The following is a 16,647-nucleotide window of genomic DNA, read 5'->3' on the forward strand; positions in this document are numbered from 1 at the left end:
TCACAAAAATTGATTCAAGATGGATAAAAGACCTTAACCTAAGGCAAGAAACAATTAAAATCCTCAAAGATAGTGTGGTGAAAACATTTGATTTTTTGGGGGGTTTTTTGAGACAAAGTCTTGCTCTGTTGCCCTGGGCAGAGTGCCATGGCTTCATAGCTCAGAGCAACCTCAAACTCCTGGGCTCAAGTGATTTTCCTATCTGCCAACATGCCTGGCTAATTTTTCTATTTTTAGTAAAGGGTCTCACTCTTGCTTAGGTTGGTCTTAAATTCCTGAGCTCAAGTGATCCACCTGCCTTGACCTCCCAGAGTGCTAAGTGAGCTACCGTGCTTGGTCCAACTCTTTCAATTGTAATCCCATTATTATAAAGGAGCCCTGATGGTGTGGTAGAAAGCTGTGGAATAGGGAGGAATCATTTGTTTACCATATAATTAGGTCTTAGTGATTTAGTGGTCTGTGCCCCTTGGCAGTGACCTTTAGAGGGGTCATTTGCTCAGGTCATTGGCTCCTTAGATGAGACAGGAACACAGGAGGGAATGAAATTGGGTATTTCCTTTCACCTGCTTGATTAGGTTCTGATAAAACTTATGTTATTTAGCTGTTGGTAAAACAGTTTTCCCCAAGGGCAGGCCGTTGCTAAGAATAAGAAAAGCTCTGAACACCTTTCAAATTTCTCTAAGACAAAAATTAAGTAATATCTAAAAATAAGTAATTTTGAAATAAATAATTTTGGAATCTTCTGATAGGTTTCAAGTGAAATAAAATATAAGTTGTATCACATAAGTAAACTGACAACATTAGACTAGCTCAATAGCCACTTTCTATAATATAAATTATTATATTTGGTACAAGCAAAAGTATAGTGGTAAAAGCAAAAGTACTGATGCAAGTTCTTACCATGGAAAAGTATTCATTCGTACTTTGTTCTTATAAATCAGAATTCCTCCCGACATCACTCCAATCATAATTTCATTGTTACTTTGATCCTTTAATAAAAAGAGAAAAAAGGCAAGTCTAAAATAATAGGTTTTGACTGTTAGATATATTTAAAAAACTGAGTTATTCCTAACACAATGTGACATTTTTAAAGGTAACATAGAATTTTATAGTATTTAATAAACTTAAATGGTAATTTCTACCACATAAAAATAAAGGATGAACTTCAAACTTAAATGTTTTATTATTAGAATTCATTGATCTAAAGCAAAAATGATCTCAGGGTTTTTCATTATTAACGACTGGAACTGACTCTTTGGTGTAGGAAGATTGAATCAAGAAATCAAAGGCCTTCTCCTTTTACAAATAATAACTTAGCATATCCATTTTTCCATTTCTAAAACTATTAAGATCCAACCACTCAGTAAATGAATAAAACATGAAGGAGAATTCAGAGTTTGATAAGGGGAACCTGTAATAAAACAATATTTAAAATATAATGAGAAGCCCTATATTTAACATATTAGAAACATCGAGATAAATTCTTAGAGAGTTTGGAAGAATACAGAGAAGAAAATCTGAATTTTACCTTGAAGAATGAGTGAGAATGAGTGAAGAAAGAGTAATACTGAATGACTCAATCTGAGTGGCAAATAGCATTAATTAGAAAATTAGTAGAATAAAAATACTTTCTTTAAATGCTAATGAACCTTGAAAGTTTTGCTTCATTTGAAACATTCTATCGGCAACCTAATGTAGCAAGTATGCTTTTATCTCCTACCATTCTTTTGCTCAGGAGACAGAATTAATGATAATATAAATAAGATTTTCTAATTGTCTTCTTAGAATAAATCCTTTAAACAATTTTTTTTTTTTGGTTGTTGTTTCGATAATTTCTAATTAAATAAAATCTTACTGAATTCAACTGTTAGGTAGGATAACACATAAGTAGTCAAATGCAACAGAGTCTGTTACTTCGGTTGTTTTTCCTTATTTAACAATAACCAGCCCTACTGTACACTATTATGAGATTTAAAAGTTTAAAGAACATCAATTAGAAGCTTGGATCAAGATGGCAGACTGAACTCAACTTCATAATACATCAGAGAAAATATATGAAAAAAGAATCTCTAATAATTAAAAAAATCCATAACATCTGAACACGTTATCAATGGACTAGACATTTTAAGGAATCCACATAAAGTGGGTAAGATTAGATTAGATACAGAGAGAGAAGGGAAAATAAAAAACAGCCCAAGAAACCACAACCCAAACTATGTACAAAAGAGAGACTGCTCTATGTAGAGGTAGAAACAGAAACAAAGGCGTATACAAGTACATAGGCAATGGATAAAAGAAACAAAAGGGCCCTCAAATTACTGTCAGGATGACAGCAGTCAAGGTAATTAGCTCCTATGAATCTCACAATTCCACCCTCAACTGGATTGAGCTACAGGAAATAGAATAGTGTAGCCTGTCCGAAATAGTAACTATGGACACCAGGACCAGGGAATTAGAAATAAGAATGATGGCTAGTTGGCTTGGCGCCTGTAGCTCAGCAGCTAGGGCACCAGCTGCAAACACCGGAGGTGGTGGGTTGGAACCCAGCCTGGGCCTGCTAAACAACAATGATAACTACAACCAAAAAATAGCTGGGTATTGCAGCAGGCGCCTGTAGTCCCAGCTACTTGGGAGGCTGAGGCAAGAGAATCACTTGAACCCCAGAGTTTGAGGCTGCTGTGAGCTGCCATGACAGTCTACACAGGGCAACATAGTGAGACTCTGTCTCAAAAAAAAAAAAAAAATAAAAAATGATCCCTAGAAGGGATGGATGGAGAACCCCACACTAAAGGCAAACTATAGGCACACTTTACCTGGCAACATATTCCTTACCTCCTCTACCATCTCCTAAGGTAGGCTATGGTAAAGAGAAATAGCATCCACAACCAAGTGATCTAGCGTGTACACAATCGAAGAACACCAAGCATTTAAGAACTAACACCATTAAGGAGACATGCCCAACTCAATAAACAGATAAATTACATGTTCAGGGATATAAAGGAACTCAAGTTCTTAAATTATTGATATCTGAAGTGACAGCTCCCAAGGTGATGCCAGAGATGGGCAAGATAAAACAAGAGAACGACTCATGGGCTTTTAATTCCACTGTCTGCTGCACATTGATCATCTAATTTAAAATACATTACTCTGCATTTCTTTTTATCACTTATTACTATCTAATATACTACAAATTTAATGGGCTTTTCCCTCTTCTTCACCAGAACTTAAGGAACAAAGAGTAGAGGCATAGAGAAATATTTTGTACTTCTTTATGGAATGAATGGTTCTATCTTCTGTATGAACACTTCTTAGTTGTTAGCTTGCTTCCCACCTCATTTTATCTCCTTTTTCTAACTAGTAAAAATCTTCTACTCTTGTCAGGCCATTTACACATGTTCTGTATACCCATAATTTCATGTTTTGTTAATGCTATTCTCATGCTTTCTTTATGTGTCTCTGTCAAATCAATCCTAAGTCTACATCATGTTTATCTTCTCTGTAAAAACTTGATTAGTCCTGTATTACACATTTCCCTCACATTCACAAGATTCTCAAAACACTTATTTGAAATACCTAATTGATGTTAGCTATATGAAAAGGACTGGGATTGTGTATAGACAATATCTTTTAAGCTGCATATGGTGAAGGACAAGTTATGTATGTTTGTTTTGTTAAAATTTCCAATGTCCAGGTATTGCTATTTTTATAAAATACACATCACATGCCTTATGTGAGACTACTATAAAATTTCCTAAATATTTACACTTAATTTCTTTTTTTTTTTTTTTTTTTTTAAGACAGAGTCTCACTATGTTGCCCTCGGTAGAGTTCTGTAGCATCACAGCTCACAGCAACCTTTTGGGCTTAAGCGATTTTCCTACTTCAGCTTCCCAAGTAGCTGGGACTACTGGCGCCCGCCACAATGCCCAGCTATTTTTTGGCTGTAGTTGTAATTGCTGTTTGGCAGGCCTGGGCTGGGCTCAAACCCGCCACCTTTGGTGTATGTGGCTGGCGCCCTAGCCACTTGAGCTACAGGCACCAAGCCTACATTACTTTCTGTATTTATCTTGTCATGGATCAGTACCAAACAAAACAGTTCACAAATCAGCAATAGTCTGTGGGTCATACTTTCTTTGACTATCAGTGAACCCTTGTATCTTTTCACATTCTTCCACAGAGCCTACTTCTTAAGTATTTCCTAACTGATTTCTGATGACAATATTAATGTTCACACTTAGTCATACTACGAGAGAATAAACGTGATATAATCTCAGATATTTATGATAAGCTTTTATTATACAGCTACCAGAACTTAAGGAACAAAGAGTAGAGGCATAGAGAAATATTTTGTACTTCTTTATGGAATGAATGGTTCTATCTTCTGTATGAACACTTCTTAGTTGTTAGCTTGCTTCCCACCTCATTTTCTCGTTTTAAGATTAAATGATAATTAATGAGGACAATTTAAATATGCATGACTATATGATTTATTAAATGATAATTAATGAGGACAATTTAAATATGCCATGACTATATGATTTGACAATGTAAATTCAGAGCAATTAGAAAAAGTAGGGAACTCCATATTGAATTTCAGAGTCAAAGCATTGTATAATAGACATACTCTTATTTGACAATGTGAATGTTACTTTCTTTGCATTATTATTATTGTTGTTGTTGCTTAATATTTTGATGAAGCAATTGTCTGATTCCTTTTCTGAATGTATTTATGTTCGTTAGTTCTTTACCAGGTTTTTGTTTCTATCTTTATCTTAAACATTGTTATTGTTATTAAATTTTAAGTCTTTTTAATTTTGTGAAGGCAAAAAAGTGGAAACCTAATTAACATATGTATATGTAAAAATAAAAATTAAAATCGAAAAAAAAACGTAGGGGAAAAGGAAATGAAAAATTCTAAAAATAAAAACCATTTGTTTCAGTGAAAACTGATGTGGTAATATCATAATTATGGTTTTCAGTATAGTGTAGGGTAAAGGAAATGAATAATTATGGAATATTTGAATTCTAGAATCTCCTTATTACCTGAAGAACCAAAATATTCTGTGCATCTCAATATAGACAAGTAGAAATAAATATAGATACATCTCAAATCCGTATGTTTAAAAGGCCTAGAAACAATGACTAACCTTGTAGGAAGGAGTAAACATCCTTAGCACTCAGACTAAGATTCTAAAATACCATTTTCCATTAAAAGAAACCAAGGTTTCTTGGAGGAATGGCTGATTTTATGTCCGTGGCAGAAAATAGACAAGATGAGTTTAAAACATCTCAAAATACTAGCTAGTGTGAAAACTATCAAAGACTACTGGAGTCACGACAAAAGAATTTAGAAGCTAAAAGAGCCTCCCAATGATCAGAAAAGAGACAATTTGAGTTAATAAGGAAAATAATTACAATGTACTGAAACCTATCAAAAGCATTTAAACCACAGATTTATGTCCATTTTCTTGAAAAGTGGGTGAACAGAAGAAAGGATCAAACTACAGTTTCCATGCCATTCCTACATGAAGAATACCACTGGGTAACTGAATAATAAAAGAAGGCAACTGCTTCTTATAAAACCATTCCAGTGAATACATAAAAACAAAAAGAACTAGGAGATCTCTATTTCGCAACTTCTAGTGAATTAGTGGATGTAGGCATTGATAATAAATGTCTCCTAGCGTCAAAAAAAGATTGAAAGAAACAGGCATTGTTCTCTTCCTGATAAAAGAACACAACAAAGAGATCAATCCTGAATCTGACTATGCTGCTGGATCAAGTTGTTAATCTGCGGGGAATACAGAGGTCAGCAAAACTTGTTGACCTGCAAACGGTCTATAAAACCAGTGTATGGTGCCCCATGTTCGCATTAATGTACACAGCTATGATTTAATCTTAATAAAAAAAAAACTTGTTGACCTGCATCATGAATATGTGATCAACAAAATCCAGACTTTTAAGAAACTATAGGTGAAATGTTATAGTTCCTTACTGGTGCAAGAGGAGAAGGAATAAACTGTAGATTAAGGGATTTAAAATTATCTGCTTAAAAACACATATACAAACTGCAACATCATACTATAGTATCTAGGAAAGCACACTTGGGTAATAAAAATCATAAAACAACAACAAAAACACTGCACAGGAAGGGGCTATTACTGGAAGAAACGTTTTGGGGGTAGATGACAAAGCTCTACAGCTTGAACTGGGTGGTAGTTATAAGGATGTTCACCTTACAACAATTCACTAAGACATACCTATCTGTGTTTTATTTTAATAATACAAATAGAAGGCTTAAAAATAGCAACATAAAAAGGACAAGAATTAGGATAAATATGAAGATGTTGTAATATTTTCTACAATACTCCAATTGTTCATTTTACTTTCCTTTGTTTTGTATAGACCTTTGCTTTGGAGACTATATACAAATTAGATAAAATTTACTTAAATATTCTAACCTCTCTATTGCCACGTGGTAAGAGAATAACTCAAACCCACTGGTTTGTGGATATGAAAATAAATTTGGTGTGTGGATATGAAAATAAATTTAATTTTTTCCTTTTTTGTAGAGACAAGAGTCTCACCCTGTTGCCTTGTAAATTGCCATGGCATCATAGCACACAGTAAACTTAAACTCCTGGGCTCAAGTAATCCTCTTGCCTCAGCCTGGCAAGTAGGTGGGACTACAAGAGCCTGCCAGAATGCCCAGCTACTTTTTTTATTTTCAGTAGAGATGGGGTCTTGCTCTTGTTCAGATGGTCTTGAACTCCTAAACTCAAGCAATCTACCTGCCTCAGCCTCCCAAAGTGCTAGGATTACAGACATGAGCCACCATATCCAGCAATAAATTTAATTGTAAGTAGCACAGGGCAACTGTTAAAACAATTTTCTTAATTATCTGTAATTACAAAATGACACACAGATACCAAGTAAGAGGTCAAATATTCCTCTCACCTTACCTGCCTCTTTCCTTCTTCCACAGAGATAACCAGTATTAATAGTTTGGTGTAAATACTTCTATATTTTTATGTTTCTACAAATTATTTCTAATGCATCTGTAAATATTTTAAAAGATAGTATCTCAGAAATGAAAGTGATCAAAGATTATATTCATATTAGTTACACTCCAAAAGGGTCATACCAATTTATGTTTCAACTATGTAACATAGCATCCACTTTCCTACATGCTGACTAATAATGCATATATATATATATTTTTTTTTGCAGTTTCTGGCTGGGGCTGGGTTTGAACCCACCACCTCCGGCACATGGGGCCAGTGCCCTACTACTTTGAGCCACAGGCGCCGCCCAACAATGCATATTTTTAATCCTTTGATTTTTTGTTAATTTGATAAAACTGGTTTCTCATTGTCATATTTTATATTATTAGGGACAACAATTACATAATGTAGGTCATTTATATTCCTCCCATAAAATGTTTATACTGTATTTGTTGTTCCTATATTTCTTTCTTTTTTTTAATTGTTGGGGATTCATTGAGGGTACAAAGAACCAGGTTACATTGATTGCATTTGTTAAAGACCTTCTTATAATTGTGTCCCACCCCCCAAAGGCGTACCACACACCATGACTCTCCCACCCACTCCCTCCTTCCCTCTCTCTACTCTCCCCATCCCCAACCTCCCACCTTGTATTAGGTCATTAATTGTCCTCATACCAGAATTGAGTACACAGGATTCTTGCTTCTCCATTTTTGTGATGCTTTACTAAGAATAATATGTTCCACTTCCATCCAGGTTAACACAAAAGATGTAAAGTCTCCATCTGTTTTAATGGCTGAATAGTATTCCATGGTATACATATACCATAGCTTGTTAATCCATTCCTGGGTTGGTGGGCATTTAGGCTGTTTCCACATTTCAGCGATTATAAATTGAGCTGTGATAAACAGTCCAGCACCAAGTGTCCTTATAGTAAAAGGATTTTTTTTCTTCTGCATAGATGCCCAGTAATGGGACTGCAGGGTCAAATGGGAGGTCTAGCTTGAGTTCTTTGAGGGTTCGCCATACTTCCTTCCAAAAAGGTTGTATTAGTTTGCAGTCCCACTGCAGTGTAAGTGTCCCCTTCTCTCCACACAGTGTAAGTGTCCCCTTCTCTCCACACCCATGCCAGCATCTGAAGCTTTCAGATTTTGTGATGTGGGCCATTCTTACTGGGGTTAGATGATATCTCAGAGTGGTTTTGACTTGCATTTCTCTAATAATTAGAGACAATGAGCATTTTTTCTTATGTTTGTTAGCAATTCATCTGTCTTCTTTAGAGAAGGTTCTATTCATCTCTCTCTTGCCCAGTGATAGAAGGGACTGTTTGGAAACTCTTTATAAAAGATACATATTTACAATTTTTCTATAATATACTACAATTATTTTACCCTTTAGCTTTATGTTATTTTCTCATATATCATTAATTTTAATTTTTCATGTCTGTATATTTTTAATATAGTTAGGCATACGGGCATTAGGCTTTTATATATAATAATGATTTAAAAAATTGTGTGCATTACATAGGCTAACAGAGTATGAGAACACAAATTACTCAGTGAAAATAAAAACAGGTAGTGATCTATTCATACTTCTTTTCCAAAAATATCCTCTGTACATTTTGGTACTGTTTTAGGGACTATCTTTAAAGTATCACAAGAATGGAGAAGCAACAATCCAATGTACACAATTCTAATATGAAGGTAGCAGATGACCTAAAGGGGGGGAGGGGAATAAAAGGAGAAGGGAGGAGGGAAAGGGTTGGGGGGACTTGGTGTATGGCACACCTCTTGGGGGTGGGACACACAAAAAAATCTGTTTTGACAGAATAATGCTAGGTTTAGACAGGTGATGAGTGAAAACACACAGCAGAATCATGGAAATCATTGTGTGATTTGAATACTCACTGGTAACATGGATAAAGTCATATATATACCACCATTCTGACAGAAGAGATCCTTTTCTCTGTTCCAAGGAAGTACATTTAAAATTATTTGATTATTCTAACCAATTTGTTACAGTACATCCACATTAAAAATGAGGTTTTAGAAAGAAGCTATAAATTATGTCTTAAATATAGAAATAGATAAATAGTATCATATAGTCAAGTTACTCTTCTTATTTCTTACCTGCGAAGCAAAGATAATAATATTCTACCTCACAGGGTTGTTGTAAGGATTAAATGGCACTAATACATGAAAAGCCCTAAGAAGGGTATCCAGCACTAGTAAATCCTGTATTAGTGTTTCCTGTTATTATTACCTGTGTCCTGCAGAGCAAAATCCCCCAAAATACTATTCTCATGGTCTTTCTTTAATTTTCTCTCATTAGCCTCTGGCTAGCACTATACCTCCAAAACTGCTTATCAGTGACTTCTACTTTTCTAATCCAGTTCTTTGTTTTCATTTTACTTAACTTAGCAGCAGAATCTGACATAGCTGACCCCTCTCAATTCACCTGATTTCTATCTAAATGGCCGTTCCTTCTTGGTCTCCTTTCCTGGTTCTTCTCTTCAACTTCTAAACTTTGAAGTGTTACAGCTTTGAGGACCTCTTCTCTTCAGTATCCACTAGATAATGCACCCTTAGTGGTTATATCTCATGGTTTTAAATATTAACCATAAACTGACAATTCCTAAATGTGTATCTTTAGTGCAGACCTTTCCCCTGAACTTCTAGTCCATAAATTGAATTGTCTACCTACCTTCATTTGGATTTGCAAAAAGTCTTTTCAAATCTAACATGATTCAAGACTAATTTTTTTTATTGCAAAACTTTAATACAAGGTGATTAAACACAACATTCAAATATTCAACTTTTCAAGCACACAAAAGTCATCTTCAAAAAGACAAACTGGGCTTTTTAAATAGCTACCTTTGTATAACTTTATAAAATTCTTTCCCTCAACATTCTTAGTAAAGCATCACAAGAATGGAGAAGCATGAATCCTATGTACTCAATTTTGATATGAGGACAATTAATGACAATTAAGGTCATGGGGGGGAAGGAAAAGCAGAGGGAAGGAGGGAAAGGGGTGGGGCCTTGGTGTGTGCCACACCTTCTGGGGGCAAGACATGATTGCAAGAGGGACTTTACCTAACAATTGCAATCAGTGTAACCTGGCTTATTGTACCCTCAATGAATCCCCAACAATTAAAAAAAAAAAAATTCTTTCCCTCAACAATGTCTGACACCAATTTTGATACTTGCTAGAAAGTCTGATGTAACTTTCACTTGTAAACCTGCACCTTATCCCTGGTCTTTCTCAACATAGTGAAAATTCAGACCAAAAATGTTGGAATAATTCCTGACTCCTTTTTTTCTCACACCCCATAGCCAATACCTCACTAAACACTATCACTTCCACATTTCAAAGACATTCAGAATCTGATTACTCTTCATCATCATACTAGTACAAACACTATTACTTGTTATCTGAATCACTGCCACACTGTCTTAACTGGCCTCTTCCCTTAGTGTCTCTAGTTTATTCTCAAAATAGAGGCCACTGTTACATTTTAAAAATGTAAATCACAACATGTCTTATCTCCTCAAAACTCTTCAGTAGCCTTGCATATAATTAAATGCAAAAGTCCTTAAAATGTCTTATAAAGTCTTGGTCTGCTTTAACCTTATCTCCTAATAGTGTCCCCTCTCTTTGCTCACACTGTACTAGGCATAGGGGTCTCTTTGCTGTTACTTGAACTGTTGCATACACTATTTCACGAACTTTCGTTGATGTTTCCTCTGCTTAGAATGATTTCCTCCCAGGTGGTTGCATGGTGCTCCTTCAGGTGAATTTACCTTCTCAGGTTTTCCCATTTTTGGTTGTCTCAATACTCTCTCTCAGATTAATTTTTTTCCCATAGCATCTATTAGCATATGACATATTACCTATTTAAATTTAAAAAATTAAAACGCAATACACATACTGTAAAATACACAAATCTTAAATGTACACCTCAAAAATTTAAATATGTGTAGTGTATAAATATACACACACACACACTTTTATACACTTCTATATAACTACCACAAACCAATACATAGAATATTTTCAAAAACCCAGATGTCCCGCCCATGAGCCTCCCAGTTAATGTTCCTCCAAAGAAGATTGCTATTCTGACTTCTATCACTATAGACTGGTATTTTGCCCAGTACTGCACTTTACTTCCATGGAATCACATATTATATACTCTGATATAAATGTTTGCTTATAGTGTTGTGTTGCTCAACACAATGCAAGTTTCATGAGGGTTAGATTTTAATTTATTCACTGTTAATGTCCACAGGCTATAAATGGAAACTAAAACATAGTAGGTGCTTAATAAATATTCACTGAATGAATGAACAATCAAAATAGCATCATTAAGTTTCCTTTTCTTCAAACTTTGAAGGGCAAAAGTTATTTTTCAGTCGAATTATCTTCATCACTATTGCAAAAAGCTAAGTAAAACAGATATTCACTATTAAGCCTAAACTTGGTTAGAATTGTTTTAGAGCTGATATAGAGCATCTTACACCTAATTAAAAGCTTAAAGCCAAGGCGTCTGTGATTACATTTATGTTTAGATGACTAGGAATGAAAACTTCTTAGGCAAACACAGTTAATATTATATGAACATTGTTAACAACATCCTAGAAAAGACAAAACTACAGGTTCAGAGAATAAACTGGTGGTGGCCAGGAATTAGAGGTAAGTGGATGCTTTGACCACAAAGAAACAGCAGGAATATGGGTTTTTTTAAGGTGATGAAATTGCTCTGTATTCTGATGTGGCAGTAATTTTAAGAGTACATATATACATTATAACTCACAGAATTAAACACAAAAAATCTACTCTGTTATTTACAAATAACATACCCTTTTATACTTTCCCACAAATCCTTTTTTCTTTTTTAATCTTGAAGTTGTCTTTCATTTTTACTTTCCTATAGTTTTTTATTCCTTTATTCATAAAATCTTCTAGCTATACTAAATGTTTTTTGTTTTTTCAAATATGCCATGTTATCTCTTGATTTCAGGTCTTCATTCATGCTTATAGCTCTAAAAACCATTCTCTTGGCTAATTTTTCTTCATTCTTCTGGCTTCAGTAAATATATTACTTTTTCTCAGAAGCATTCCTTACCCTCTGCTTCTAGGCTAGATTAGATGTTCCTGTATACGATTTCAAAGCATTCTGTACTTTCTCCTTCATATCCTCATATATTTAATTGTCAATACATGTTCCATTTTTTTCTCCACCACTATTCTGTGAGCTCCATAAGGGGAGGGATAATTAATGTTTTCTTCACTAAGTAATCCTTAGTATAAATACTATACAAGGCATATTAATGAAACTACCACAATGAACGCTCTAAGACTTATTTATTTGTATCTTGGAGATTACTATAAATAAGTTGGTTCTACTTTCTGATTTTTTTTCAGCCTACATTTTAAAGGAAGAGTCTTGCTTTTATTTTAAGAATAAAATAAAATATTCTTTCAAATACTTTTGCCTGTGATATTCAATTAAAATAGAAGTCTTTGTCTATCCTCCCTCATCTACCTTATGTTCTTTTATTCTTGATGGTGGAAAATCTCTCTTCATGTTCACTGAATATTTGCAACTTTAAGTTCTCAGTATCCACATATGAGGGAAACACTCCTATCTAGCTTTTCTGCCACACACTCCCACAAATGTTTCTAACTTCAACCATTTAAAATTTAAACTCTTTTAATCTTGTACTCTACATTTAGAGTTTTCTGAGAAATAGTTTTATAATCTAATAATTTAAATAACAAAAATGACCTACCTTAATCAAATCAATAAATAACAGTATGGTTAATTGTTTATGAGATCTAGCCTTGTTATTTAAATTAAAAAAATGAGTCATCCCTAGGTCTGATCAGAGGAGCACATCAGGATCAGAAGATGGCGGGCGCAGAGGAGCTTCCGAAAGGCAACCACGAGATGCATTCACACAGGAGACGAACCATTTTCACTGAGAAGCAATTGGAAGCTTTGAAAGTCTTGTATGATAAGAACCCATACCCAACCCCAGCCTTCAGAAAGAGATGGCCTCCGAAATAGACATACATCCAACAGCACTGCAGGTTTGGTTCAAGAACCAAAGAGCAAAACTCAAGAAAGCAAAATGCAAGGACCTTCAGCAACAACCTCAAGCTCAACAGCAGCCAGTACCCGAGAGTGGAGTCAAGACCAGTCCCTCCCAAGAAGATACGGACACACAACCCAGAACTCCCAGCAACAACTATCCGATAGCCCGTGTTTATGCAGATTCCCAGGCACCCTCATACCAACTGAGCCTCTACCCCAGTGTTAAGGACCCTGCAGATGTCTTCCTTGGTCACAGAATAGTCCATTTTGGCTGCTGTCAAGACCCCAACATTTACTGCCTATATCCCATTTTAGAATCCCAGGTGGGTGCCCCCTGCTTCCCTTCTAATGTGCGTGGCTGTAAACTTCTGCAAAGTAGGGAGAGACCCTAGATGTAAAAGGTCACATGTAATGATTCCCCCTCAAGAATCCTAGCGGTAGACAGACACCACACAGACAGGTGGAGTTCAGAAACACGTGGTACAAGGGAAAGGCTCATGAGGCCACATCCTGTGTAATTCCATCTGAGTGAGTTCTGAGAGAAAGCAGGGAAAACTCTGATTAGTGGCTGTTCATGTGGGCAGAATTAAAATGCTTCATGTCTTAATTAAGATGGGAGAAACCTGGGTGAATTCATTCATTAAAACCCTAAGAACTGTGCATTTTATTTTACATAAATTAAGCCTCAATAAAAATATATAATACTAAAAAATTAATAAATTAATTAATTAATTAAAAAAATGAAAATCCAACGCTCTTTGTATTTCATTGATGGCAATCTCTATAGATATTATAGATGTAAAACTGCATTTATCTATTATTTTTTTGTGTGACAGGGTCTTACTCTGTTGCCTTGGTTAGAGCACTGTGGTGTCATAGCTCACAGCAAACTCCGTCTCTTAGACACAAGAGATCCTCTTGTCTCAAGCCTCCTGAGTGGCTGGGACTACAGGCCCCCATCACAATGCCTGGCTAGTTTTTTCTGTTTTTAGAAGAGACAGGCTGGTCTCAAACTTGTGAACAAGCAATCCACCCTCTGCTTCCCAGAGTGCTATGATTACAGCCTGTGAAGCACCACTCCTGGCCACAAAACTACATTTAGAAAAACACATTAAGGTTTAAAATTACTAGACCCTGGCTATCTTTTTATTTTTAACCATAGTTTAATTTACATATTTACGGTTTCATCAATTTTAAACTTTATTATGATAAAAACAAAAATCTAGTTCCACAAATATTGATGACTACATTATATTTTGGCAAATGAAATTCAAAAGCAATAGGCCCCAGGCTGGGCACAGTGGCTCACATCTGTAATTCTAGTACTCTAGGAAGTGGTGACAGGTAGATTCCCTTGAGCTCAGGAGTTCGAGACCAGCCTGAGCAAGAGTGAGACCCTGTGTCTTTACTAAAAATAGAAAAACTAGCCTATAGTCCCAACTACCTGGGCGGCTGAGGCAGGAGGAAAACTTGAGCCCAGGAGTTTGAGATTGCAGTGAGCTCTGATGCCCTGGGACTTTTACCCAGGGTGACATAGTGGGACTCTGTCTCCGAAAGAAAAAAAAACAAAAAAAACCAAATAGGCCCAAAATAAGGAAGAAAAGCAAAGGGGCATATTTTAAAGAAAGCAAAAGTTCATGAGAAACACATTTTAATGCAATCAGAAAAACACTCCAAATTACAAGATATAATGCATTTTGCTCTGTACAATCTGTACTTTTATGCTCCCCATTTTTTTCTTTCTTTCTTTTTTTTAGAAACAGAGTTTTACTTTGTCGCCCTCGGTAGAGTGCTATGGCATCACAGCTCACAGCAACCTCCAGCTCTTGGGCTTAGCTGATTCTCTTGCCTCAGACTCCCGAGCATGCCCAAATTTTTGAGGGAAAAATAAGGATGCACATTGTACATCAGCAGTGCTAATTCTGTATCTACACAAATGTTTTAAAGTGTTTTATTTATGCTTATGTGTTAAAAGTGTACCATGTTCTTGTACTATAATGTTAAAAAAATGCTTAAATTCCTTTATAATACACAAACAAGTATCGAAATATAACAAATAAAAATTAGATGCTAAAATTCCTTTATAATACAAAAAACAAGTACCTAAATATAAACATAAAAATTTGAATTGAAAAATTAAATGAAAGATTTTTTTCTGAAAGTTCTGGCCAGAAATGTGGGTACACATTATAGATGGCAAAATATAGTAACCATTTGAGAAAAACAAGTTATCTGGTCTTTAAAAGTAGAGCCTGACATAAGCTTGTGAAATAAGCTCCTTTCCAAAAACTAAATAACTAAAGCTCCTTTCCAAAAACATGGTGATCAGACCCTAAAGCATAAAACCATTATATGAAGTAGAAATTTGAGGGTGGTACTTAAATAATTATCAGTCTATGTATCTGTAAGTGTCCATGTACTAAAATAAATTCAAAATAATTATTTAAGAAAAATCTTGCCCTTTTAGGCTGATATTTATATTAGGTTCAATAATTTATCCCAGGATAATAAAAACCTTATCACCAACTCAATCTATCATTATCTATAATTCCATTTTATACTGGTTATGGATCTAAATAGTTATACATTGGATCTGAGCAAGATGGCGGCCGAGTAACAGCTTCCTTGCAACTGGACACGGTGAGTCTGGGGAGACAAGACTCCAGGCATCTCTGGCTGGTGGGATCTGCCTATAATCATCCCTTTGAGGACACAGGGAGTCAGCAAGAGACTTCGGAACCCCAAGAGGAGGAAAAAAGCAGTGGAAAACTGGCAAGTGGTTGTGTGTTTTGGTTCGGTCTAATCCCACTGGCAGCTGTAAGTACAGCAGCAGTGAGACTGCAAACTGGAAAAGCCTTACCTGTGAGCTGTTTTGGTGTTTTTGGACTTGGCACTCAGTTTAACTGCCTTGGGAGAGCTTGGGCAGGAGTGCAAAGAACTTTGAGCGTTGTCTAGGGCCCCATATTGAGCCCCTGAGCCCAACGGAGCTAATAGTGTTTGGCTGTGGCCGGGCAGAGCCACTGCGAGAGAACTGCCCTGGCAAGTTTCGCCTTCAGGGTCGCAGAGCAAGGATTGGGTGGGAGCTAGTGACCTAGTGACTGAGCAGCCTAAAGGCGGGGACTGAGCTGCCTTACAGCCTTAACCCTCAGGGGCAGAGTGAGACCAATTTTGGCACACTGGGTAAGTGGATAGCCACTTCAGCAATGATCCCAGTGACAAGCACTTTCCTGGGAAAGCTTCTGCTTAGACAAGTTTAGAAGTTTAAAGTGCCTTTTAAGAGGGCTGAGGAGAGATTTAGGGTCTCCACCCTGCAGAGTTTGAGAAATCAACAGAGGCCTCCAGTTGTATCAGCATTGTGATTAACATCTCATACCCCAGAAGATCACCTGTTGCCCAGACAACATTCAACAAGATATATATACTGCTTTGTTTTTGTTTTGTTTTTCAATTTCAACCTTTTCCCTATAGATTTTTCTTTTCTTTTCTTTCTTTTCTTTCTCCATTTTTCTAGTTCAAATACTATTTCCCATTGTTGCCTTTTTC

General features: G+C 35.8%; 1 protein-coding gene across 7 annotated transcripts in view; it reads right to left on the bottom strand.

The window, feature by feature from the left end:
• The window catches only part of PTPN4 (protein tyrosine phosphatase non-receptor type 4), a 271,666-nt gene that overhangs the window by 83,589 nt on the left and 171,430 nt on the right, over positions 1 to 16,647 (bottom strand). For all 7 annotated transcript variants that reach the window (XM_053597537.1, XM_053597536.1, XM_053597538.1 and 4 more), the window contains one exon: positions 901 to 989. In XM_053597537.1, coding sequence (XP_053453512.1) covers positions 901 to 989 — 89 coding nt within the window. The remainder of the gene's footprint in view (positions 1 to 900; positions 990 to 16,647) is intronic.

This window comes from Nycticebus coucang, chromosome 7 (assembly GCF_027406575.1).
Source record: "Nycticebus coucang isolate mNycCou1 chromosome 7, mNycCou1.pri, whole genome shotgun sequence".
NCBI classification, from domain to species: Eukaryota; Metazoa; Chordata; class Mammalia; order Primates; family Lorisidae; genus Nycticebus; species Nycticebus coucang.